The sequence below is a fragment of the Oncorhynchus mykiss genome, unplaced genomic scaffold (assembly GCF_013265735.2).
Source record: "Oncorhynchus mykiss isolate Arlee unplaced genomic scaffold, USDA_OmykA_1.1 un_scaffold_140, whole genome shotgun sequence".
NCBI classification, from domain to species: Eukaryota; Metazoa; Chordata; class Actinopteri; order Salmoniformes; family Salmonidae; genus Oncorhynchus; species Oncorhynchus mykiss.
Genome location: NW_023493664.1, coordinates 1,021,529 through 1,048,634, shown reverse-complemented (window position 1 = coordinate 1,048,634; position 27,106 = coordinate 1,021,529). Strand labels below are relative to the sequence as shown.

The window sequence follows — 27,106 nt, the reverse complement described above, 5'->3', positions numbered from 1 at the left end:
GCCATCATGAAATGACATGTTTGTTTTGAACAACAAAAGAGCTGATTGGCTGACACATTTCAAAATGGCTGCGGTGGCTACCGCATGAGGATAAAAATGGCAGTTTTCCTAGAAAACAAGCAGTGTGAATTTTTTAAATATATATATTTGTTTAACCTTTATTTAACTAGGCAAGTCAGTTAAAGAACAAATTCTTATTTTCAATGACGGCCTAGGAACAGTGGGTTAACTGCATTTGGAGTATGGTGGCTTATCCCATTGCGTTACCCTTTTCCAGCCCATATCTCACACTAGCTCAATGGGGATCTTAATGTAACCATGGTTGCAGTCTGACCCCAGTGCAGTTCTGTGTAAACAAGCGTAATTATAGGGTCGGCATCTTCTGGCAAATTCACATCCAGACTCTCTCAGAGATCGATTAGTCGGCCTTTTAACCCCCCTCCAGGTAAAAGGTTAGAGTTCAACCTGCCCGCCTTCTGGAGGCAGGAGAAACAAGATGGCAGATCAACAAGACAAACGGGACTTGTCTTAGTTAATCTAACTTTTCCCACTGTTGATTGCTACATATTAAAACTATATACAATTAGCTAGACAAAGCAATCTAGCTCCCACGCATTTTTATGGTTGATATATCAGCTACTAAAAGCGAGATTTCACAGATTAGCTGATTGCTAACTGCCGTTAGACAGCTAAGCTAGGCTAGGCTAAACTAGCTTGTTTCTGTCTGGTCGGAGCGGGGTTAGACTGCTAGGCTAGGCTAAACTAGCTTGTTTCTGTCTGGTCGGAGCGGGGTTAGACTGCTAGGCTAGGCTAAGCTAGCTTGTTTCTGTCTGGTCGGAGCGGGGTTAGACTGCTAGGCTAGGCTAAGCTAGCTTGTTTCTGTCTGGTCGGAGCGGGGTTAGACTGCTAGGCTAGGCTAAGCTAGCTTGTTTCTGTCTGGTCGGAGCGGGGTTAGACTGCTAGGCTAGGCTAAACTAGCTTGTTTCTGTCTGGTCGGAGCGGGGTTAGACTGCTAGGCTAGGCTAAGCTAGCTTGTTTCTGTCTGGTCGGAGCGGGGTTAGACTGCTAAGCTAGCTTGTTTCTGTCTGGTCGGAGCGTAGTGAGACCTGCCATCATGCAGGACCTGTTAGCCACCGTGGACCACATCAAGTTTGATCTAGAGATAGCTGTGGAGCAGCAGCTGGGGGCTCAGCCTCTCCCTTTCCCCGGGATGGACAGTAAGTAGTCGCTACTTACTAACGTTAGCTAGGTACTGTTGTAGTTTTAGCATGGTAGCTAAGCTAACTTGGCTAGCTAGCTAACTTCTTAACTGGTTTTATTGTTAGGTGTTTTTGCAGAGTTTGAGGATTATGTATGGTTTTGTATTGTAACTTCCTGTGTCTGTGCAGAGTCCGGGGCTGCTGTGTGTGAGTTCTTCATGAGAGCTGCCTGTCTCAAAGGTGAGAGTATTATCGGTGATGAGTTCTCTCTATGTGACTACTACAGCCTCCTCTACAAGTGTGTGTGTGTCTGCTGGGGGATGTGTGTATAAATTGATCTGTACATGTATTTAATGAATTGACTAGTGTGTGTGTGGATAGGAACTGACCCAGTGTTTGTGGATAGGAACTGACCCAGTGTGTGTGGATAGGAACTGACCCAGTGTTTGTGGATAGGAACTGACCCAGTGTGTGTGTGTGGATAGGGACTGACCCAGTGTGTGTGTGGATAGGAACTGACCCAGTGTGTGTGTGGATAGGAACTGACCCAGTGTGTGTGTGGATAGGGACTGACCCAGTGTGTGTGTATAGGAACTGACCCAGTGTTTGTGTGGATAGGAACTGACCCAGTGTGTGTGTGTGTATAGGAACTGACCCAGTGTGTGTGTGTGGATAGGAACTGACCCAGTGTGTGTGTGGATAGGAACTGACCCAGTGTGTGTGTGGATAGGAACTGACCCAGTGTGTGTGTGGATAGGGACTGACCCAGTGTGTGTGTGTGTGTGGATAGGGACATTGACCCAGTGTGTGTGTGTGGATAAGGACTGACCCAGTGTGTGTGGATAGGAACTGACCCAGTGTGTGTGTGGATAGGAACTGACCCAGTGTGTGTGGATAGGGACTGACCCTGTGTGTGTGTGGATAGGAACTGACCCTGTGTGTGTGTTGCTGCAGGTGGGATGTGTCCGTTCCGTCACATCAGTGGGGAGAAGACGGTGGTGTGTAAACACTGGCTCAGAGGACTCTGTAAGAAGGGAGACCAGTGTGAGTTCCTGCACGAGTACGACATGACCAAGATGCCCGAGTGTTACTTCTACTCCAAGTTCGGTATGTCGCTGGGGGTTTATTTCACCTTTTATTGAACCAGGCAAGTCCGTTAAGAACAAATTCTTATTTTACAATGACGGCCTCCTGCGGGGACGGGGCCTGGGATTAAACATACAAATCAATTATAGGACAAAACAACAGAGACAAGAGAGACAACACTACATAAAGAGACCTCAGACAACAACACACATCACAACAAGAGAGACACCACTACATAAAGAGACCTCAGACAACAACACACATCACAACAAGAGAGACAACACTACATAAAGAGAGACCTAAGACAACAACACACATCACAACAAGAGAGACAACACTACATAAAGAGAGACCTAAGACAACAACACACATCACAACAAGAGAGACAACACTACATAAAGAGAGACCTCAGACAACAACACACATCACAACAAGAGAGACAACACTACATAAAGAGACCTCAGACAACAACACACATCACAACAAGAGAGACAACACTACATAAAGAGACCTCAGACAACAACACACATCACGACAAGAGAGACAACACTACATAAAGAGACCTCAGACAACAACACACATCACAACAAGAGAGACAACACTACATAAAGAGAGACCTCAGACAACAACACACATCACAACAAGAGAGACAACACTACATAAAGAGAGACCTCAGACAACAACACACATCACAACAAGAGACACAACACTACATAAAGAGAGACCTCAGACAACAACACACATCACGACAAGAGAGACAACACTACATAAAGAGAGACCTCAGACAACAACACACATCACAACAAGAGAGACAACACTACATAAAGAGACCTCAGACAACAACACACATCACAACAAGAGACAACACTACATAAAGAGACCTCAGACAACAACACACATCACAACAAGAGAGACAACACTACATAAAGAGACCTAAGACAACAACACACATCACAACAAGAGAGACACCACTACATAAAGAGAGACCTAAGACAACAACACACATCACAACAAGAGAGACAACACTACATAAAGAGAGACAACACAACACTACATAGAGACCTCAGACAACAACACACATCACAACAAGAGAGACAACACTACATAAAGAGACCTCAGACAACAACACACATCACAACAAGAGAGACAACACAACACTACATAAAGAGATCTAAGACAACAACACACATCACAACAAGAGAGACAACACTACATAAAGAGAGACCTCAGACAACAACACACATCACAACAAGAGAGACAACACTACATAAAGAGAGACCTCAGACAACAACACACATCACAACAAGAGAGACAACACTACATAAAGAGAGACCTCAGACAACAACACACATCACAACAAGAGAGACAACACTACATAAAGAGAGACCTCAGACAACAACACACATCACAACAAGAGAGACAACACTACATAAAGAGAGACCTCAGACAACAACACACATCACAACAAGAGAGACAACACTACATAAAGAGACCTCAGACAATAACACACATCATGACAACAGAGACAACACAGTGCCCCCCCATCTGTATCGGCTAACTGTCTACTGCAGTGCCCCCCCATCTGTATCGGCTAACTGTCTACTGCAGTGCCCCCCCATCTGTATCTGCTAACTGTCTACTGCAGTGTCCCCCCCATCTGTATCTGCTAACTGTCTACTGCAGTGTCCCCCCCATCTGTATCTGCTAACTGTCTACTGCAGTGCCCCCCCATCTGTATCTGCTAACTGTCTACTGCAGTGTCCCCCCCATCTGTATCTGCTAACTGTCTACTGCAGTGTCCCCCCCATCTGTATCTGCTAACTGTCTACTGGTGCCCCCCTCCATCTGTATCGGCTAACTGTCTACTGGTGCCCCCCTCCATCTGTATCTGCTAACTGTCTACTGGTGCCCCTCCATCTGTATCTGCTAACTGTCTACTGGTGCCCCTCCATCTGTATCTGCTAACTGTCTACTGGTGCCCCTCCATCTGTATCTGCTAACTGTCTACTGGTGCCCCTCCATCTGCTAACTGTCTACTGGTGCCCCTCCATCTGTATCTGCTAACTGTCTACTGGTGCCCCTCCATCTGTATCTGCTAACTGTCTACTGGTGCCCCTCCATCTGTATCTGCTAACTGTCTACTGCAGTGCCCCCCCATCTGTATCGGCTAACTGTCTACTGGTGCCCCTCCATCTGTATCTGCTAACTGTCTACTGGTGCCCCTCCATCTGTATCTGCTAACTGTCTACTGGTGCCCCTCCATCTGTATCTGCTAACTGTCTACTGGTGCCCCCCTCCATCTGTATCTGCTAACTGTCTACTGGTGCCCCCCTCCATCTGTATCGGCTAACTGTCTACTGGTGCCCCCCTCCATCTGTATCTGCTAACTGTGCGTGTCTCTGTGTGTCTAGGAGAGTGCAGTAACAAGGAGTGTCCGTTCCTCCACATCGACCCAGAGTCTAAGATCAAAGACTGTCCCTGGTATGACAGAGGCTTCTGCAAACATGGTACGTCCTCTCTCTCTCTCTCTCTCTCACACTGCTCCAGCACTAAGAGACTAAACCAACCGATGGTTCATAGCAGCAGGTGTCTCTTCTTCCTCAGAACATCAACTGTCATTTCCTGTTCACTTCCTGATGATTCTACATGTTGAATCTCCTCCCTCTCTCCCTCCCTCCCCTCTCTCTCTCTCTCTCCCTCCTCTCTCTCTCTCTCCCTCCTCTCTCTCTCTCTCCCTCCTCTCTCTCTCCCTCCTCTCTCTCTCCCTCCCCTCTCTCTCTCCCCTCTCTCTCTCTCTCTCTCCCTCCTCTCTCTCTCTCTCCCTCCTCTCTCTCTCTCTCCCTCCTCTCTCTCTCCCTCCTCTCTCCCTCCCTCCCCTCTCTCTCTCCCTCCTCTCTCTCTCTCTCCCTCCTCTCTCTCTCCCTCCCTCTCTCCCTCCCTCCCCTCTCTCTCTCTCTCCCTCTCTCCCTCCCTCCCCTCTCTCTCTCTCTCCCTCCTCTCTCTCTCCCTCCTCTCTCTCTCCCTCCCCTCTCTCTCTCCCCCCTCTCTCTCTCCCTCCCTCTCTCCCTCCCTCCCCTCTCTCTCTCTCTCCCTCTCTCCCTCCCTCCCCTCTCTCTCTCTCTCCCTCCTCTCTCTCTCCCTCCTCTCTCTCTCCCTCCCCTCTCTCTCTCCCCTCTCTCTCTCTCTCTCTCCCTCCTCTCTCTCTCTCTCCCTCCTCTCTCTCTCTCTCCCTCCTCTCTCCCTCCCTCCCCTCTCTCTCTCCCTCCTCTCTCTCTCTCTCCCTCCTCTCTCTCTCTCTCCCCTCTCTCTCTCTCCCTCCTCTCTCTCTCCCTCCCTCTCTCTCCTCTCTCCCCTCTCTCTCTCTCTCTCCCTCCTCCACAGGTCCAGACTGTAGACATCGCCACACCAGAAGAGTAATCTGTATGAACTACTTGGTTGGTTTCTGTCCAGAGGGCCGGTCCTGTAAATTCATGCAGTGAGTTTAGTTTATTCTCTTATTCAACCTGTTTAATATTCACCTTTTATAATCTCTACTGTAGAGTTATTCAACTGTTACCCTGCCTGGTCTGGGATACTGTAGAGGTATTCAACTGTTACCCTGCCTGGTCTGGGATACTGTAGAGGTATTCAACTGTTACCCTGCCTGGTCTGGGATACTGTAGAGGTATTCAACTGTTACCCTGCCTGGTCTGGGATACTGTAGAGGTATTCAACTGTTACCCTGCCTGGTCTGGGATACTGTAGAGGTATTCAACTGTTACCCTGCCTGGTCTGGGATACTGCAGAGGTATTCAACTGTTACCCTGCCTGGTCTGGGATACTGTAGAGGTATTCAACTGTTACCCTGCCTGGTCTGGGATACTGTAGAGGTATTCAACTGTTACCCTGCCTGGTCTGGGATACTGCAGAGGTATTCAACTGTTACCCTGCCTGGTCTGGGATACTGTGGAGGTATTCAACTGTTACCCTGCCTGGTCTGGGATACTGTAGAGGTATTCAACTGTTACCCTGCCTGGTCTGGGATACTGTAGAGGTATTCAACTGTTACCCTGCCTGGTCTGGGATACTGTAGAGTTATTCAACTGTTACCCTGCATGGTCTGGGATACTGTAGAGTTATTCAACTGTTACCCTGCATGGTCTGGGATACTGTAGAGTTATTCAACTGTTACCCTGCATGGTCTGGGATACTGTAGAGGTATTCAACTGTTGCCCTGCCTGGTCTGGGATACTGTAGAGGTATTCAACTGTTACCCTGCCTGGTCTGGGATACTGTAGAGGTATTCAACTGTTACCCTGCCTGGTCTGGGATACTGTAGAGGTATTCAACTGTTACCCTGCCTGGTCTGGGATACTGTAGAGGTATTCAACTGTTACCCTGCCTGGTCTGGGATACTGCAGAGGTATTCAACTGTTACCCTGCCTGGTCTGGGATACTGTAGAGGTATTCAACTGTTACCCTGCCTGGTCTGGGATACTGCAGAGGTATTCAACTGTTACCCTGCCTGGTCTGGGATACTGTAGAGGTATTCAACTGTTACCCTGCCTGGTCTGGGATACTGTAGAGGTATTCAACTGTTACCCTGCCTGGTCTGGGATACTGCAGAGGTATTCAACTGTTACCCTGCCTGGTCTGGGATACTGTAGAGGTATTCAACTGTTACCCTGCCTGGTCTGGTATACTGTAGAGGTATTCAACTGTTACCCTGCCTGGTCTGGGATACTGCAGAGGTATTCAACTGTTACCCTGCCTGGTCTGGGATACTGCAGAGGTATTCAACTGTTACCCTGCCTGGTCTGGGATACTGTAGAGGTATTCAACTGTTACCCTGCCTGGTCTGGGATACTGCAGAGGTATTCAACTGTTACCCTGCCTGGTCTGGGATACTGTAGAGGTATTCAACTGTTACCCTGCCTGGTCTGGGATACTGTAGAGGTATTCAACTGTTACCCTGCCTGGTCTGGGATACTGTAGAGGTATTCAACTGTTACCCTGCCTGGTCTGGGATACTGCAGAGGTATTCAACTGTTACCCTGCCTGGTCTGGGATACTGCAGAGGTATTCAACTGTTACCCTGCCTGGTCTGGGATACTGTAGAGGTATTCAACTGTTACCCTGCCTGGTCTGGGATACTGCAGAGGTATTCAACTGTTACCCTGCCTGGTCTGGGATACTGTAGAGGTATTCAACTGTTACCCTGCCTGGTCTGGGATACTGTAGAGGTATTCAACTGTTACCCTGCCTGGTCTGGGATACTGTAGAGGTATTCAACTGTTACCCTGCCTGGTCTGGGATACTGTAGAGGTATTCAACTGTTACCCTGCCTGGTCTGGGATACTGTAGAGGTATTCAACTGTTACCCTGCCTGGTCTGGGATACTGTAGAGGTATTCAACTGTTACCCTGCCTGGTCTGGTATACTGCAGAGGTATTCAACTGTTACCCTGCCTGGTCTGGGATACTGGGATACTGCAGAGGTATTCAACTGTTACCCTGCCTGGTCTGGTATACTGCAGAGGTAACTGTTACCCTGCCTGGTCTGGTATACTGCAGAGGTAACTGTTACCCTGCCTGGTCTGGGATACTGGGATACTGCAGAGGTATTCAACTGTTACCCTGCCTGGTCTGGGATACTGTAGAGGTATTCAACTGTTACCCTGCCTGGTCTGGGATACTGCAGAGGTATTCAACTGTTACCCTGCCTGGTCTGGGATACTGCAGAGGTATTCAACTGTTACCCTGCGTGGTCTGGGATACTGCAGAGGTATTCAACTGTTACCCTGCGTGGTCTGGGATACTGCAGAGGTATTCAACTGTTACCCTGCGTGGTCTGGGATACTGCAGAGGTATTCAACTGTTACCCTGCGTGGTCTGGGCTACTGCAGAGGTATTCAACTGTTACCCTGCCTGGTCTGGGATACTGTAGAGGTATTCAACTGTTACCCTGCCTGGTCTGGGATACTGTAGAGGTATTCAACTGTTACCCTGCCTGGTCTGGGATACTGTGGAGGTATTCAACTGTTACCCTGCCTGGTCTGGGATACTGTAGAGGTATTCAACTGTTACCCTGCCTGGTCTGGGATACTGTAGAGGTATTCAACTGTTACCCTGCCTGGTCTGGGATACTGTAGAGGTATTCAACTGTTACCCTGCCTGGTCTGGTATACTGTAGAGGTATTCAACTGTTACCCTGCCTGGTCTGGGATACTGTAGAGGTATTCAACTGTTACCCTGCCTGGTCTGGTATACTGTAGAGGTATTCAACTGTTACCCTGCCTGGTCTGGGATACTGTAGAGGTATTCAACTGTTACCCTGCCTGGTCTGGGATACTGTAGAGGTATTCAACTGTTACCCTGCCTGGTCTGGGATACTGTAGAGGTATTCAACTGTTACCCTGCCTGGTCTGGGATACTGTAGAGGTATTCAACTGTTACCCTGCCTGGTCTGGGATACTGTAGAGGTATTCAACTGTTACCCTGTCTGGTCTGGGATACTGTAGAGGTATTCAACTGTTACCCTGCCTGGTCTGGGATACTGCAGAGGTATTCAACTGTTACCCTGCCTGGTCTGGGATACTGCAGAGGTATTCAACTGTTACCCTGCCTGGTCTGGGATACTGTAGAGGTATTCAACTGTTACCCTGCCTGGTCTGGGATACTGTAGAGGTATTCAACTGTTACCCTGCCTGGTCTGGGATACTGCAGAGGTATTCAACTGTTACCCTGCCTGGTCTGGGATACTGTAGAGGTATTCAACTGTTACCCTGCCTGGTCTGGGATACTGTAGAGGTATTCAACTGTTACCCTGCCTGGTCTGGGATACTGCAGAGGTATTCAACTGTTACCCTGCCTGGTCTGGGATACTGTAGAGGTATTCAACTGTTACCCTGCCTGGTCTGGGATACTGTAGAGGTATTCAACTGTTACCCTGCCTGGTCTGGGATACTGCAGAGGTATTCAACTGTTACCCTGCCTGGTCTGGGATACTGCAGAGGTATTCAACTGTTACCCTGCCTGGTCTGGGATACTGTAGAGGTATTCAACTGTTACCCTGCCTGGTCTGGGATACTGCAGAGGTATTCAACTGTTACCCTGCCTGGTCTGGGATACTGTAGAGGTATTCAACTGTTACCCTGCCTGGTCTGGGATACTGTAGAGGTATTCAACTGTTACCCTGCCTGGTCTGGGATACTGTAGAGGTATTCAACTGTTACCCTGCCTGGTCTGGGATACTGTAGAGGTATTCAACTGTTACCCTGCCTGGTCTGGGATACTGCAGAGGTATTCAACTGTTACCCTGCCTGGTCTGGGATACTGTAGAGGTATTCAACTGTTACCCTGCCTGGTCTGGGATACTGCAGAGGTATTCAACTGTTACCCTGCCTGGTCTGGGATACTGTAGAGGTATTCAACTGTTACCCTGCCTGGTCTGGGATACTGCAGAGGTATTCAACTGTTACCCTGCCTGGTCTGGGATACTGTAGAGGTATTCAACTGTTACCCTGCCTGGTCTGGGATACTGTAGAGGTATTCAACTGTTACCCTGCCTGGTCTGGGATACTGTAGAGGTATTCAACTGTTACCCTGCCTGGTCTGGGATACTGTAGAGGTATTCAACTGTTACCCTGCCTGGTCTGGGATACTGTAGAGGTATTCAACTGTTACCCTGCCTGGTCTGGGATACTGGGATACTGTAGAGGTATTCAACTGTTACCCTGCCTGGTCTGGGATACTGTAGAGGTATTCAACTGTTACCCTGCCTGGTCTGGGATACTGCAGAGGTATTCAACTGTTACCCTGCCTGGTCTGGGATACTGTAGAGGTATTCAACTGTTACCCTGCCTGGTCTGGGATACTGCAGAGGTATTCAACTGTTACCCTGCCTGGTCTGGGATACTGCAGAGGTATTCAACTGTTACCCTGCCTGGTCTGGGATACTGCAGAGGTATTCAACTGTTACCCTGCCTGGTCTGGGATACTGTAGAGTTATTCAACTGTTACCCTGCATGGTCTGGGATACTGTAGAGGTATTCAACTGTTGCCCTGCCTGGTCTGGGATACTGTAGAGGTATTCAACTGTTACCCTGCCTGGTCTGGGATACTGTAGAGGTATTCAACTGTTACCCTGCCTGGTCTGGGATACTGTAGAGGTATTCAACTGTTACCCTGCCTGGTCTGGGATACTGTAGAGGTATTCAACTGTTACCCTGCCTGGTCTGGGATACTGCAGAGGTATTCAACTGTTACCCTGCCTGGTCTGGGATACTGTAGAGGTATTCAACTGTTACCCTGCCTGGTCTGGGATACTGCAGAGGTATTCAACTGTTACCCTGCCTGGTCTGGGATACTGTAGAGGTATTCAACTGTTACCCTGCCTGGTCTGGGATACTGTAGAGGTATTCAACTGTTACCCTGCCTGGTCTGGGATACTGCAGAGGTATTCAACTGTTACCCTGCCTGGTCTGGGATACTGTAGAGGTATTCAACTGTTACCCTGCCTGGTCTGGTATACTGTAGAGGTATTCAACTGTTACCCTGCCTGGTCTGGGATACTGCAGAGGTATTCAACTGTTACCCTGCCTGGTCTGGGATACTGCAGAGGTATTCAACTGTTACCCTGCCTGGTCTGGGATACTGTAGAGGTATTCAACTGTTACCCTGCCTGGTCTGGGATACTGCAGAGGTATTCAACTGTTACCCTGCCTGGTCTGGGATACTGTAGAGGTATTCAACTGTTACCCTGCCTGGTCTGGGATACTGTAGAGGTATTCAACTGTTACCCTGCCTGGTCTGGGATACTGTAGAGGTATTCAACTGTTACCCTGCCTGGTCTGGGATACTGCAGAGGTATTCAACTGTTACCCTGCCTGGTCTGGGATACTGCAGAGGTATTCAACTGTTACCCTGCCTGGTCTGGGATACTGTAGAGGTATTCAACTGTTACCCTGCCTGGTCTGGGATACTGCAGAGGTATTCAACTGTTACCCTGCCTGGTCTGGGATACTGTAGAGGTATTCAACTGTTACCCTGCCTGGTCTGGGATACTGTAGAGGTATTCAACTGTTACCCTGCCTGGTCTGGGATACTGTAGAGGTATTCAACTGTTACCCTGCCTGGTCTGGGATACTGTAGAGGTATTCAACTGTTACCCTGCCTGGTCTGGGATACTGCAGAGGTATTCAACTGTTACCCTGCCTGGTCTGGGATACTGTAGAGGTATTCAACTGTTACCCTGCCTGGTCTGGGATACTGCAGAGGTATTCAACTGTTACCCTGCCTGGTCTGGGATACTGTAGAGGTATTCAACTGTTACCCTGCCTGGTCTGGGATACTGCAGAGGTATTCAACTGTTACCCTGCCTGGTCTGGGATACTGTAGAGGTATTCAACTGTTACCCTGCCTGGTCTGGGATACTGTAGAGGTATTCAACTGTTACCCTGCCTGGTCTGGGATACTGTAGAGGTATTCAACTGTTACCCTGCCTGGTCTGGGATACTGTAGAGGTATTCAACTGTTACCCTGCCTGGTCTGGGATACTGTAGAGGTATTCAACTGTTACCCTGCCTGGTCTGGGATACTGGGATACTGTAGAGGTATTCAACTGTTACCCTGCCTGGTCTGGGATACTGTAGAGGTATTCAACTGTTACCCTGCCTGGTCTGGGATACTGCAGAGGTATTCAACTGTTACCCTGCCTGGTCTGGGATACTGTAGAGGTATTCAACTGTTACCCTGCCTGGTCTGGGATACTGCAGAGGTATTCAACTGTTACCCTGCCTGGTCTGGGATACTGCAGAGGTATTCAACTGTTACCCTGCCTGGTCTGGGATACTGCAGAGGTATTCAACTGTTACCCTGCCTGGTCTGGGATACTGTAGAGTTATTCAACTGTTACCCTGCATGGTCTGGGATACTGTAGAGGTATTCAACTGTTGCCCTGCCTGGTCTGGGATACTGTAGAGGTATTCAACTGTTACCCTGCCTGGTCTGGGATACTGTAGAGGTATTCAACTGTTACCCTGCCTGGTCTGGGATACTGTAGAGGTATTCAACTGTTACCCTGCCTGGTCTGGGATACTGCAGAGGTATTCAACTGTTACCCTGCCTGGTCTGGGATACTGTAGAGGTATTCAACTGTTACCCTGCCTGGTCTGGTATACTGTAGAGGTATTCAACTGTTACCCTGCCTGGTCTGGGATACTGCAGAGGTATTCAACTGTTACCCTGCCTGGTCTGGGATACTGCAGAGGTATTCAACTGTTACCCTGCCTGGTCTGGGATACTGTAGAGGTATTCAACTGTTACCCTGCCTGGTCTGGGATACTGCAGAGGTATTCAACTGTTACCCTGCCTGGTCTGGGATACTGTAGAGGTATTCAACTGTTACCCTGCCTGGTCTGGGATACTGTAGAGGTATTCAACTGTTACCCTGCCTGGTCTGGGATACTGTAGAGGTATTCAACTGTTACCCTGCCTGGTCTGGGATACTGCAGAGGTATTCAACTGTTACCCTGCCTGGTCTGGGATACTGCAGAGGTATTCAACTGTTACCCTGCCTGGTCTGGGATACTGTAGAGGTATTCAACTGTTACCCTGCCTGGTCTGGGATACTGCAGAGGTATTCAACTGTTACCCTGCCTGGTCTGGGATACTGTAGAGGTATTCAACTGTTACCCTGCCTGGTCTGGGATACTGTAGAGGTATTCAACTGTTACCCTGCCTGGTCTGGGATACTGTAGAGGTATTCAACTGTTACCCTGCCTGGTCTGGGATACTGTAGAGGTATTCAACTGTTACCCTGCCTGGTCTGGGATACTGCAGAGGTATTCAACTGTTACCCTGCCTGGTCTGGGATACTGTAGAGGTATTCAACTGTTACCCTGCCTGGTCTGGGATACTGCAGAGGTATTCAACTGTTACCCTGCCTGGTCTGGGATACTGTAGAGGTATTCAACTGTTACCCTGCCTGGTCTGGGATACTGCAGAGGTATTCAACTGTTACCCTGCCTGGTCTGGGATACTGTAGAGGTATTCAACTGTTACCCTGCCTGGTCTGGGATACTGTAGAGGTATTCAACTGTTACCCTGCCTGGTCTGGGATACTGTAGAGGTATTCAACTGTTACCCTGCCTGGTCTGGGATACTGTAGAGGTATTCAACTGTTACCCTGCCTGGTCTGGGATACTGTAGAGGTATTCAACTGTTACCCTGCCTGGTCTGGGATACTGGGATACTGTAGAGGTATTCAACTGTTACCCTGCCTGGTCTGGGATACTGTAGAGGTATTCAACTGTTACCCTGCCTGGTCTGGGATACTGCAGAGGTATTCAACTGTTACCCTGCCTGGTCTGGGATACTGTAGAGGTATTCAACTGTTACCCTGCCTGGTCTGGGATACTGCAGAGGTATTCAACTGTTACCCTGCCTGGTCTGGGATACTGCAGAGGTATTCAACTGTTACCCTGCCTGGTCTGGGATACTGCAGAGGTATTCAACTGTTACCCTGCCTGGTCTGGGATACTGTAGAGTTATTCAACTGTTACCCTGCATGGTCTGGGATACTGTAGAGGTATTCAACTGTTGCCCTGCCTGGTCTGGGATACTGTAGAGGTATTCAACTGTTACCCTGCCTGGTCTGGGATACTGTAGAGGTATTCAACTGTTACCCTGCCTGGTCTGGGATACTGTAGAGGTATTCAACTGTTACCCTGCCTGGTCTGGGATACTGTAGAGGTATTCAACTGTTACCCTGCCTGGTCTGGGATACTGCAGAGGTATTCAACTGTTACCCTGCCTGGTCTGGGATACTGTAGAGGTATTCAACTGTTACCCTGCCTGGTCTGGGATACTGCAGAGGTATTCAACTGTTACCCTGCCTGGTCTGGGATACTGTAGAGGTATTCAACTGTTACCCTGCCTGGTCTGGGATACTGTAGAGGTATTCAACTGTTACCCTGCCTGGTCTGGGATACTGCAGAGGTATTCAACTGTTACCCTGCCTGGTCTGGGATACTGTAGAGGTATTCAACTGTTACCCTGCCTGGTCTGGGATACTGCAGAGGTATTCAACTGTTACCCTGCCTGGTCTGGGATACTGCAGAGGTATTCAACTGTTACCCTGCCTGGTCTGGGATACTGCAGAGGTATTCAACTGTTACCCTGCCTGGTCTGGGATACTGTAGAGTTATTCAACTGTTACCCTGCGTGGTCTGGGATACTGTAGAGGTATTCAACTGTTGCCCTGCCTGGTCTGGGATACTGTAGAGGTATTCAACTGTTACCCTGCCTGGTCTGGGATACTGCAGAGGTATTCAACTGTTACCCTGCCTGGTCTGGGATACTGTAGAGGTATTCAACTGTTACCCTGCCTGGTCTGGGATACTGCAGAGGTATTCAACTGTTACCCTGCCTGGTCTGGGATACTGCAGAGGTATTCAACTGTTACCCTGCCTGGTCTGGGATACTGTAGAGGTATTCAACTGTTACCCTGCCTGGTCTGGGATACTGTAGAGGTATTCAACTGTTACCCTGCCTGGTCTGGGATACTGCAGAGGTATTCAACTGTTACCCTGCCTGGTCTGGGATACTGCAGAGGTATTCAACTGTTACCCTGCCTGGTCTGGGATACTGCAGAGGTATTCAACTGTTACCCTGCCTGGTCTGGGATACTGTAGAGTTATTCAACTGTTACCCTGCGTGGTCTGGGATACTGTAGAGGTATTCAACTGTTGCCCTGCCTGGTCTGGGATACTGTAGAGGTATTCAACTGTTACCCTGCCTGGTCTGGGATACTGCAGAGGTATTCAACTGTTACCCTGCCTGGTCTGGGATACTGTAGAGGTATTCAACTGTTACCCTGCCTGGTCTGGGATACTGTAGAGGTATTCAACTGTTACCCTGCCTGGTCTGGGATACTGCAGAGGTATTCAACTGTTACCCTGCCTGGTCTGGGATACTGTAGAGGTATTCAACTGTTACCCTGCCTGGTCTGGGATACTGCAGAGGTATTCAACTGTTACCCTGCCTGGTCTGGGATACTGTAGAGGTATTCAACTGTTACCCTGCCTGGTCTGGGATACTGCAGAGGTATTCAACTGTTACCCTGCCTGGTCTGGGATACTGCAGAGGTATTCAACTGTTACCCTGCCTGGTCTGGGATACTGCAGAGGTATTCAACTGTTACCCTGCCTGGTCTGGGATACTGTAGAGGTATTCAACTGTTACCCTGCCTGGTCTGGGATACTGTAGAGGTATTCAACTGTTACCCTGCCTGTCCTGGGATACTGCAGAGGTATTCAACTGTTACCCTGCCTCGTCTGGGATACTGTAGAGGTATTCAACTGTTACCCTGCCTGGTCTGGGATACTGCAGAGGTATTCAACTGTTACCCTGCCTGGTCTGTGATACTGCAGAGGTATTCAACTGTTACCCTGCCTGGTCTGGGATACTGTAGAGGTATTCAACTGTTACCCTGCCTGGTCTGGGATACTGCAGAGGTATTCAACTGTTACCCTGCCTGTCCTGGGATACTGCAGAGGTATTCAACTGTTACCCTGCCTGGTCTGGGATACTGCAGAGGTATTCAACTGTTACCCTGCCTGGTCTGGGATACTGTAGAGGTATTCAACTGTTACCCTGCCTGGTCTGGGATACTGCAGAGGTATTCAACTGTTACCCTGCCTGGTCTGGGATACTGCAGAGGTATTCAACTGTTACCCTGCCTGGTCTGGGATACTGCAGAGGTATTCAACTGTTACCCTGCCTGGTCTGGGATACTGCAGAGGTATTCAACTGTTACCCTGCCTGGTCTGGGATACTGTAGAGGTATTCAACTGTTACCCTGCCTGGTCTGGGATACTGCAGAGGTATTCAACTGTTACCCTGACTGTCCTGGGATACTGCAGAGGTATTCAACTGTTACCCTGCCTGGTCTGGGATACTGTAGAGGTATTCAACTGTTACCCTGCCTGGTCTGGGATACTGGGATACTGCAGAGGTATTCAACGGTTACCCTGCCTGGTCTGGGATACTGTAGAGGTATTCAACTGTTACCCTGCCTGGTCTGGGATACTGTAGAGGTATTCAACTGTTACCCTGCCTGGTCTGGGATACTGCAGAGGTATTCAACTGTTACCCTGCCTGGTCTGGGATACTGTAGAGGTATTCAACGGTTACCCTGCCTGGTCTGGGATACTGTAGAGGTATTCAACTGTTACCCTGCCTGTCCTGGGATACTGTAGAGCAGGGGTGTCAAAGTCAAATGGACGGAGGGCCAAATAAAAAAATCAGCTACAAGACGAGGGCCGGACTGTTCGAATGTTCATTGAAAAAATTTTAAATGACGCATATAGTCTAGTGAAACTAATTGAACCTACTGAAAACCTAACAAATATATTACAATATGATCAGATAAATAAAGCAATATTTTCTTATGGCTCTGTCAGTAATCTTTAATTTTCAACAGACACAAAAGACAAATTTCCTTTATATAAATATCCCCATAACATGAACATTAAATGAAAGAAACCGGTATTCAAGGCACCATCAGTAGACTATATTTTCTATTTTAGCAAAAGTGGGCTAAATTTACTTCAAAGAAAAAACAATAATAGCAATTTTCTATCATCCACTCAACTGAAATATTTTTAAAATATAATTGGATTGAAATACAAAAAAATAAAGTGCAAAAATCTATTAATCAAAAACAACACTTTGTTTAAGGAGAAGTAACATGCAGTGAAAACAAATATTAAATTTTAACTTTTAAACTTGAACTGAGTAAAAACTCTAAATATGTGATTGCACAGTAATGTTCACTTGTTTGAGGTTGAGGGTGATACTTGGTGGTGTCCCATCTTTTCCACAAGTTCATCAATGTTCGGGGTAAGGCTCTGAGCTGAAGAAATCCTCAGAATTGAGTGGAGGTGTTCAGCAGTAAGTCGACTTCTGTGTGATGTTTTGTTCAGGTTCATCAAAGAAAACAGTTGTTCACACAGGTATGTGCTGCCAAACATAGACAACGTTTGAGCAGCCTGGATGCGCAGCTGGGGCATTGTGCCGGGGAGGAAACGGGCGAACTCCGCAGCACCCACTGCCGCATATTTTGCCCTCAGTGCATCATTGCATTGGAGGTCAATCAACTCCATTTGGAGGTTTGGTGGTGAGCTTTCCACGTCAACAGCAAATGGGTTACCGAGCAGTTCCAACCTGCTTTTTTGTGCTTCAAAGTCAGCAAATCGGCGTCGAAAGTCAGCGGCAAGCATACCTATTTTATCAGCCAACTGTGTGCTCGGGAACGCACTGGTAGAGAGCTTCTCTTTCATGGTCTGGCAGCTGGGAAAGTGGCTCAAATTTTCTTTCCGCATCTGCGTCTCCCACAGAGTCAGTTTGGTTTGAAATGCCTTCACTGTACTGTACATATCAGAGATGACACGATCCCGACCCTGCAGCTGCAAGTTTATTGCATTCAGATGACTCGTAATGTCACACAGAAAAGCCATTTCACACAGAAACATTTCGTCTCGGAGTTGTGTTGTGTCTTTCCCTTTGCTGTCCAAGAACAGACAAATCTCCTCACGAAGCTCGAAACATCTTTGAAGCACCTTTCCCTGGCTTAGCCATCGCACCTCTGTGTGATAAGGCAAATCACCATGCTCCGTTTCTAACTCCGTCAGAAATGCCTTGAACTGGCGGTGATTCAAACCTTTGGCTCTGATAAAGTTAACTGTGCGCGTGATGATGCTCATTACATGCTCCATTTTCAAGGCTTTACCGCACAACGCTTCCTGGTGTATGATACAATGATAAGCTGTCAGCTCACCTGTCGCGTTTTCCTCTTGCATCTTTTCCCGTATCTTCGCCACCAGTCCGCTCCTGTGTCCACACATCGCAGGTGCTCCGTCGGTTGTCAAACCCACGAGTTTTTCCCAAGGCAGCTCCATCTCATTTACACATCTTGACACCTCTTCATACAAATCATGCCCCGTAGTTGTGCCATGCATAGGACGTAAAGCCAAAAACTCCTCTGTCACGCTTAGGTTGGAGTCCACTCCGCGGATGAAAATTGACAACTGGGCAATGTCAGAAATGTCGGTGCTCTCATCCACAGCCAAGGAATATGCAATAAAATCTTTTCCCTTTTTCACAAGCTGCTCTTTTAGATTGATGGACAACTGGTCTACTCTCTCGGCAATGGTGTTTCTGCTCAGACTCACATTTAAAAAGAGTTGCCTTTTTTCTGGGCAAACTTCGTCACAAACTTTAATCATGCAGTTTTTGATGAAATCCCCCTCCGTAAATGGCCGGGCTGATTTAGCGATCTCTTCTGCCAAAATAAAACTGGCCTTGACAGCAGCCTGGCCTTGTGATTTGGCTTTTTTGAACAGAGCCTGTCGAGATTTGAGGCCTCGTTTTAATTCCTCTGCCTTTTGTAGCCTTTGTTCCATGTCCATATTCTTGTTTTTGTCCGCGTGTTTCGTTTCATAATGTCGTCTCAGATTATACTCTTTCAGTACCGCCACACTTTCTCCACACAGAAGACACACAGGTTTTCCAGCTACCTTCGTGAACATATACTCCGACTCCCACCTTGTTTGAAACCCCCGGTTCTCAGTATCCACCTTCCGTTTTGCCATTTTTGATGGGTATCTGAAAGTTAATTTTACTGTGATGCTGACGACTGCTGTGCCAATAAATATTGAAATGAAGCAGCCTACTGCTCGGTGCGTCACCTTTGCATTGTGGGAAATGTAGTATTGGTGCGTGTAAAAGATCTGCGGGCTGCCGGCTTGCTGCGGGCCGGTTCTAATAATAAATCAAGATCATCCCAGGGGCCGTAAAAAACCTTCTTGCGGGCCGGATGTGGCCCGCGGGCCTTGACTCTGACATATGTGCTGTAGAGGTATTCAACTGTTACCCTGCCTGTCCTGGGATACTGCAGAGGTATTCAACTGTTACCCTGCCTGGTCTGGGATACTGCAGAGGTATTCAACTGTTACCCTGCCTGGTCTGGGATACTGTAGAGGTATTCAACGGTTACCCTGCCTGGTGAATATCAGTGGAACTGGCTTTGAGTTCCAGATTAGAATTTGAGGTCACGCCCCTCCATCCTGAGTCTTGGTCATATTTATATCCTCTCTGAATCCAGGAGGAGGTAATACTACAGTAACCATAATCCTCTCTGATTCTGAGTCCTCTCAGAGCCCTCTGGGTCAGGTGGTGAGATGAAATGAGTCCAGAATAATGAGTGTGTTTTCTGCAGCCCGCGGTTTGAGCTGCCGATGGGAGCCACAGAACAGCCTCCTCTACCAGCACAGATACTGGGTCACCAGAAGGTAGAACACACACACAGTCGCTCTCTCCCCGTCTCCCTCTCTCTCTCTCTTTCGCCCCGTCTCTCCCTCTCTCTCTCTCCCTCTCGCCCGTCTCTCTCTCTCTCGCCCGTCTCTCTCTCTCTCCCCCTCTCTCTGTCTCGCCCGTCTCTCTCTCTGTCTCTCTCTCTCTCCCCGTCTCTCTCTCACACACACACTGCACTTCGCTCTTTATATTCAACTTCATTTATATTTCTTTCCTCTCTACCTGTCCTCGTCCAAGCCGTTGCCTTCGCTTGGCCGGTCGTCCCTGTCACTCATCCAGCTGACCAATCCTGGGGGAGGTGCAGGTCCTCACCAGCATCAACACCATCAACGCCAGCCGTACTCCTCTGGTCCCAGCATGCATCAGCACCACAACAACATGGGAGGAGGGAACAGGGGTCCACGCCCACTAGACCAGGTCACCTGCTACAAGGTAAACAGACCACACACACACACACACACACAGAGACCCCAACCTGTTTTAATATCAATAGACCTGTGTTTGTGTCAGGTTGAGATTTAATCTATTTGTTGGTCCACAATGCAATGTTCCCACATTCACAGTAAAAGCTGTAGATTTCATTCTGAAATTGCCTTTTAAAAGCCTCATTGTGGACAACCAGCCTCCATCTCTGTGAGTAACACTTGTCTCTCTCTCTCTGTCTCTCTCTGTGTCTCTCTGTCTCTGTCTCTCTCTGTGTCTCTCTGTCTCTGTCTCTCTCTTCTCTCTCTGTCTCTGTCTCTGTCTCTCTCTCTCTGTGTGTCTCTCTCTCTCTCTCTGTGTCTCTCTCTGTGTCTCTCTCTGTGTCTCTCTCTGTGTCTCTCTCTGTGTCTCTCTCTCTCTCTCTCTCTGTGTGTCTCTCTCTCTCTCTCTGTGTCTGTAGTGTGGTGAGAAGGGCCACTATGCCAATAAATGCACCAAAGGACACCTGGCCTTCCTCAGTGGACAGTAACTCTCTCACAACCCCGTGGATGGACTCAGTTCAGCTGGAAGACAGCGGAGAGCAGAGCACAGCGTCTGTAGATTGAGATGCTAAGTCGTCAGGAACCCTGGACCTCTGGACAGACAGACCTGTTTCTAGAACGGACAGACAGACCTGTTTCTAGATCGGACCGACAGACCTGTTTCTAGATCGGACCGACAGACCTGTTTCTAGAACGGACAGACAGACCTGTTTCTAGATCGGACAGACAGACCTGTTTCTAGATAGGACAGACAGACCTGTTTCTAGATCGGACAGACAGACCTGTTTCTAGAACGGACAGACAGACCTGTTTCTAGAACGGACAGACAGACCTGTTTCTAGAACTGGCAGACAGACCTGTTTCTAGAACTGGCAGACAGACCTGTTTCTAGATCGGACAGACAGACCTGTTTCTAGAACGGACAGACAGACATGTTTCTAGAACGGACAGACAGACCTGTTTCTAGAACGGACAGACATACCTGTTTCTAGAACGGACAGACAGACCTGTTTCTAGAACGGACAGACAGACCTGTTTCTAGATCGGACAGACAGACCTGTTTCTAGAACGGACAGACAGACCTGTTTCTAGATCGGACAGTGCTTCTGACGCTTTGATCAAATCCTTCCGTTGGATTAACCTTTAACCCCGAGACACTTTTGGGACCCAAGCTGTGATTGGTACTTCTATCCATACAATTCTGTCAGATTGCTTCAGGGAGGGTAGAGGAAGTGTGTAACCTAGCCAACCGTGGTTTATCTGAAGCCTTGATTTGGGTTCATCCATGGACTCAAATGTTGTTTAACGATTCGACCCAGGTTTCGATCAACATATTGGAACGATATCCGATCTCCAGACCTTCTTCTTGTATGTGAGTGAAGAGACTAGTATACATTCTAACCCAGGGTCTGACCTGTTGTTCATCCTGAATACTCCATTTTACTGGCTTCAGACTCAACCTTCAATGAATTGAAATAGGACTCTTGAGCTGTGATGATGCTGTGTTGGATCCTTTCACAGCTTTTTCCCCCCGGAGGAGGAGGAGGAGGTGGTGGGGAGATCTGGTCTGACCGATCTGTGTTGCCTTTTGTAGATTACACACAATTTCAGTATGTTATAGTTTTCTAAAAATACAATAAACCTGTTCAGGTCAGTCTCTTGTTCCTCCTGGTCTAGTCTGTAAAATACAATAAACCTGTTCCTCCTGGTCTGTAAAATACAATAAACCTGTTCCTCCTGGTCTAGTCTGTAAAATACAATAAACCTGTTCCTCCTGGTCTGTAAAATACAATAAACCTGTTCTCGTCAGTCTCTTGTTCCTCCTGGTCTAGTCTGTAAAATACAATAAACCTGTTCCTCCTGGTCTGTAAAATACAATAAACCTGTTCCTCCTGGTCTGTAAAATACAATAAACCTGTTCCTCCTGGTCTAGTCTGTAAAATACAATAAACCTGTTCCTCCTGGTCTAGTCTGTAAAATACAATAAACCTGTTCAGGTCAGTCTCTTGTTCCTCCTGGTCTAGTCTGTAAAATACAATAAACCTGTTCTTCCTGGTCTGTAAAATACAATAAACCTGTTCTCGTCAGTCTCTTGTTCCTCCTGGTCTAGTCTGTAAAATACAATAAACCTGTTCCTCCTGGTCTGTAAAATACAATAAACCTGTTTTGGTTATTTAAAAAATAATTGTACATAATGTTGCGGCTATTGTCACTTATGACCACAAATACCTTCTGGACATCAGAACAGCGATCACTCACCACGAACTGGACAAATATGTTTTCCTTTAATGAGTCCGATGCGAAGAATACACTGCTTCCCGGAGGCCAGGCCCAAATCCCCATCATTCACATGAAGAAACTATCCTCCTGATTCCTGATTACAAGCTAAAACTGAAGCAGGAAGTGACTCGCTCAATACGGAAGTGGTCAGATGACGCGGATGCTAAGCTACAGGACTGTTTTGGTAGCACAGACTGGAATCTGTTCTGGGATTCATCCAATGGCATTGAGGAGTACACCACCTCAGTCATCGGCTTCATCAGTAAGTGTATCGACGTCGTCGTCCCCACAGCTTCCGGTCGGGATGTATCACCGCCTGGTACGGCAACTGCACCGCCCGCAACCGCAGGGCTCTCCAGAGGGTAGTTAGGTCTGCAGAACGCACCACCAGGTGGCAAACTACCTGCCCTCCAGGACACCTACACCACCCGATGTCACAGGAAGGCCATAAAGATCATCAAGGACATCAACCACCCGAGCCACTGCCTGTTCACCCCGCTATCATCCAGAAGGCGAGGTCAGTACAGGTGCATCAAAGCTGGAACCGAGAGACTGAAGAACAGCTTCTATCCCAAGTCCATCAAGTTATACCATTACCTTAGATGTTAGATATTACTGCCCTGTTGGAGCACCAACATCAATTATCTTAGATATTACTGTCTTGTTGGAGCACCAACATCAATTATCTTAGATATTACTGCCCTGTTGGAGCACCAACATCAATTATCTTAGATATTACTGCCCTGTTGGAGCACCAACATCAATTATCTTAGATATTACTGCCCTGTTGGAGCACCAACATCAATTATCTTAGATATTACTGCCCTGTTGGAGCACCAACATCAATTATATTAGATATTACTGTCCTGTTGGAGCACCAACATCAATTATCTTAGATGTTATTGTTAGATATTACTGCCCTGTTGGAGCACCAACATCAATTATCTTAGATGTTATTGTTAGATATTACTGCCCTGTTGGAGCACCAACATCAATTATCTTAGATATTACTGCCCTGTTGGAGCACCAACATCAATTATCTTAGATATTACTGCCCTGTTGGAGCACCAACATCAATTATCTTAGATATTACTGTCCTGTTGGAGCACCAACATCAATTATCTTAGATGTTATTGTTAGATATTACTGCCCTGTTGGAGCACCAACATCAATTATCTTAGATGTTATTATTAGATATTACTGCCCTGTTGGAGCACCAACATCAATTATCTTAGATATTACTGTCCTGTTGGAGCACCAACATCAATTATCTTAGATGTTATTGTTAGATATTACTGCCATGTTGGAGCACCAAAATCAATTATCTTAGATGGATATTAGTGCCCTGTTGGAGCACCAACATCAATTATCTTAGATGTTGTTGTTAGATATTAATGCACTATTGGAACATACATGACAATTTTATTCCACTTTAATGTTTCCCCATTTAACTAAAAAAATAAAAATAGATGTTATGTCCAGTCCTTTTAACTAGCGAATAAAAACTCAACATCCAACACTGTAATAAAAAAAACACAGCAGATCAAATTAAATATTAGAAGTAGTTTTATTTATTCTTGGTCACAACGGTGGTATTATACAGACAGCTGGAGCTAGGGGGTCAGAGGTCAGGCTTTTGCCCTGCTGGGTCAGGAGAGGAGGGGCTTTAGTGGTACTTCCTCCAGCGGTCGTGCTCTGAGAAGAGAAGAAGAAGATGGGGGGAGAGAGAGAGAGAGAGACGCAGGTTAAGTCAGATCAGATTGTCCTTCACAGTGCTTTGAGGTGAATGATACTGTATGTGGTGGGTACTCTGAGGTCATCGTACTCCCAGAGTCTGTACTCACTGAGGTGGTCGTACTCCCACATGTAACTGAGGGCCACGTATCCAACCAGCAGCATGGCCACGCCTCCAATACCTCCCTTCTTCACATTGATGTACTTGTTGTAATATCTATCATGGCCTGGGGGAGGGGGGGAGAGACAACATGTTACTGTGTGTTGGGGGGGGGGAGGGGGGGGGGGGAGAGACAACATGTTACTGTGTGTTGGGGGGGGGGAGGGGGGGGAGAGACAACACGTTACTGTGTGTTGGGGGGGGGGGGGGGGAGAGACAACATGTTACTGTGTGTTGGGGGGGGGGGGGGGGGGGAGAGACAACACGTTACTGTGTGTTGGGGGGGGGGGGGGGGGAGACACAACACGTTACTGTGTGTTGGGGGGGGGGGGGGGGAGACAACACGTTACTGTGTGTGTTGGGGGGGGGGGAGAGACAACACGTTACTGTGTGTGTTGGGGGGGGGGGGGGAGGGGGGGAGAGACAACACGTTACTGTGTGTTGGGGGGGGGGGGGGGGGGGGGGGAGACAACACGTTACTGTGTGTGTTGGGGGGGGGGGAGAGACAACATGTTACTGTGTGTGTTGGGGGGGGGGAGAGACAACACGTTACTGTGTGTGTTGGGGGGGGGGGGAGGGGGGGAGAGACAACACGTTACTGTGTGTTGGGGGGGGGGGGAGACAACACGTTACTGTGTGTGTTGGGGGGGGGGGAGAGACAACATGTTACTGTGTGTGTTGGGGGGGGGGAGAGACAACACGTTACTGTGTGTGTTGGGGGGGGGGGGGAGGGGGGGAGAGACAACACGTTACTGTGTGTGTTGGGGGGGGGGAGAGACAACATGTTACTGTGTGTGTTGGGGGGGGGGGGGGGGGGGGGAGAGACAACACGTTACTGTGTGTGTTGGGGGGGGGGAGAGACAACACGTTACTGTGTGTGTTGGGGGGGGGGGGGGTACTTGTAATATCTATCATGGCCTGGGGGAGGGGGGAGAGACAACACGTTACTGTGTGTGTTGGGGGGGGGGTACTTGTTATCTCTGTCATGGCCTGGGGGGGGGGGGGAGAGACAACACGTTACTGTGTGTGTTGGGGGGGGGGAGAGACAACACGTTACTGTGTGTGTTGGGGGGGGAGGGGGGAGAGACAACACGTTACTGTGTGTGTTGGGGGGGGGGGGGGGTACTTGTAATATCTGTCATGGCCTGGGGGGAGACATGTTAGGTACTGTGTGTGTTGGAGGAGGAGGGGGAGGGGGGGAGGGGGTACCATTGCGGATGCTGGCGAGGACTCCGTTAGGAGTGAAGTCCCTCTTGCCCAACCAGGAGCCCAACTCTCCCAGCTTCACATCCATCAGACGCTTCTCACCCAAGGGAACTAAGGACACAGGTACACAAACACACACAGTAAATACACACCTGCCGTCCCTCTCACACAGTAAATACACACCTGCCGTCCCTCTCACACAGTAAATACACACCTGCCGTCCCTCACACACAGTAAATACACACCTGCCGTCCCTCACACACAGTAAATACACACCTGCCGTCCCTCACACAAAACAGACACCACCGAAGATAGCATTCATGGTTACAGGTTACATGGTCACCGTGTTCTGTTAGTATTTCACTAAAGAGTCCTGAGCCAGTGGTGTAAAACACTCATAAACCACTTAGTAAGTTAAGACAGCGGTCTAGAGAACACAAAGCTGACTAAAAGTTAAACAGTTAGCTACATCAAAGTCACAGGAGTTGTGATTGAGCCTGGATCCGCTGAGACAAGGCTGTTGTCATAACCGGTTATCGGTCATTATCCGGTAAAAGGTACAACGTTGTCAACGCATCACCGACTGGCTGCAGTCTATTAGTCCTGTAGACTAACTAGCTTAACTAACCAACCTGGTTGAATACCTAACCACATAGGAAACACTGTAAAAATGGGTTTAAATGTACAACCCTTTAGAGAAACTGTCAGGGATTTTATAGTGTAACGACCCTGGATTTATAAGCGCAGAAATCGACTCTGCCGTTCGAGCGTGCTTTTGCGGCACAGTCGATAGCCGGACCTCGGGCTCGAAGGTCGAGGGTTCGAGACCTGCTCCCTGCTGTTTCATTACAATAATATATATATATATATATGTTTCTCTTCTTCTCCCCCATGCATTATACCCAAGCTGTTATTTAAAAGTTGTATATCTGTCCTTTTAAAAACGACCATGACAGCAAAGTCCTTGACTTGACTCTAATCATGGATTTACAGCGGCCTTCAAACACACACAACATATGAACATCAACTAACTCCACACATCTCGCTTCCTTTATGTAATAAAATACAATGTTTCGCATGTAAAAAGCTGAAGTGAAGAATATGTCAGTTTAATAATAATAAATAAATAAAAAAAACCCTGTTAACAGACTCATTTAAAAACCAGACGTACCTATTCTGTCCGCCATCTTGCTCGCTGGAGAGGGTGAAGACCGCAGTGGATGACGGGACTAAAATGGAAGCAGAGGATTGTGGGAGGACCGTTTTTTTTTTTTTTGTCGAGAAGAGATACAGATTTTGTCAAAAATCACGTTTCGTAGTAAGTTTAGGAGAACGTACGTAGCAGGTTATGATAATTAGGTTAAGGTTAGGAAAATGGTTCGGGTTAGCTAAAATGCTACAAAATAATAATATACTTGAATGTCAATTTGACAAAAGCTGTATCCCATCTAGACATGACGAGGAAAGTGGCAAGGCAAAATATTTTATAAATATTGTTAGGGCTGTATGATAACAATTCAATTATTTGTAAAAAAAAAAAAACATTTAGACGCATAATATATTTTACATCACAACTAATAACAGAAAGAGACATTTCTTCATAAACGCACCAGCTGATTCGCA

At 47.9% G+C, this 27,106-nt stretch overlaps 2 protein-coding genes and 1 long non-coding RNA gene across 4 annotated transcripts; 1 reads left to right on the top strand and 2 right to left on the bottom strand.

Annotated features, from left to right (window-relative positions):
* Positions 1 to 455: 455 nt before the first annotated feature.
* LOC110518374 (cleavage and polyadenylation specificity factor subunit 4-like) lies at positions 456 to 21,890 on the top strand. The gene is made up of 9 exons (XM_036972326.1): positions 456 to 1,045; positions 1,089 to 1,217; positions 1,389 to 1,439; positions 2,154 to 2,306; positions 4,697 to 4,792; positions 5,667 to 5,760; positions 19,545 to 19,617; positions 19,877 to 20,071; positions 20,523 to 21,890. Exons 2-9 carry the CDS (start codon positions 1,115 to 1,117, stop codon positions 20,589 to 20,591), a joined length of 834 nt encoding a protein of 277 aa, XP_036828221.1. The 5' UTR covers positions 456 to 1,045; positions 1,089 to 1,114; the 3' UTR covers positions 20,592 to 21,890.
* Positions 21,177 to 22,274, bottom strand: LOC118947121. The gene is made up of 2 exons (XR_005041778.1): positions 22,179 to 22,274; positions 21,177 to 22,146 (listed from the first exon to the last, which is right to left on the bottom strand). It is a non-coding gene; the product is annotated as an uncharacterized LOC118947121 (long non-coding RNA).
* Positions 22,275 to 23,929: 1,655 nt separating this feature from the next.
* On the bottom strand, positions 23,930 to 26,809 carry LOC110517915 (ATP synthase subunit f, mitochondrial). 2 transcript variants are annotated; one of them, XM_036972329.1, is made up of 4 exons: positions 26,655 to 26,809; positions 25,487 to 25,594; positions 24,228 to 24,344; positions 23,930 to 24,078 (listed from the first exon to the last, which is right to left on the bottom strand). In XM_036972329.1, the coding sequence occupies exons 1-4, from the start codon at positions 26,668 to 26,670 to the stop codon at positions 24,050 to 24,052; spliced, it is 270 nt and encodes an 89-aa protein (XP_036828224.1). In that variant the 5' UTR covers positions 26,671 to 26,809; the 3' UTR covers positions 23,930 to 24,049. The 2 variants fall into 2 exon arrangements, with proteins under 2 accessions (XP_036828224.1, XP_036828223.1); XM_036972328.1 differs by lacking the exon at positions 26,655 to 26,809 and adding an exon at positions 25,760 to 25,816 and having other exon boundaries at positions 23,932 to 24,078; positions 25,487 to 25,697.
* Between the last annotated feature and the right edge of the window lie 297 nt (positions 26,810 to 27,106).

Bases quoted from the DNA above. Each gene is read 5' to 3' on its own strand.
- LOC110518374 (XM_036972326.1), top strand. From the start codon at position 1,115: ATGCAGGACCTGTTAGCCACCGTGGACCACATCAAGTTTGATCTAGAG. The intron at 4,793-5,666 runs GTACGTCCTCTC...CCTCCTCCACAG, and splicing joins CAGAGGCTTCTGCAAACATG to GTCCAGACTGTAGACATCGC. The intron at 5,761-19,544 runs GTGAGTTTAGTT...TGTTTTCTGCAG, and splicing joins CGGTCCTGTAAATTCATGCA to CCCGCGGTTTGAGCTGCCGA.
- LOC110517915 (XM_036972328.1), bottom strand. From the start codon at position 25,801: ATGCTATCTTCGGTGGTGTCTGTTTTGTGTGAGGGACGGCAG. The intron at 25,698-25,759 runs GTGTGTATTTAC...GAGGGACGGCAG, and splicing joins TTTTGTGTGAGGGACGGCAG to GTGTGTATTTACTGTGTGAG. The intron at 24,079-24,227 runs GTGAGTACAGAC...TTCTCTTCTCAG, and splicing joins GTGGGAGTACGACCACCTCA to AGCACGACCGCTGGAGGAAG.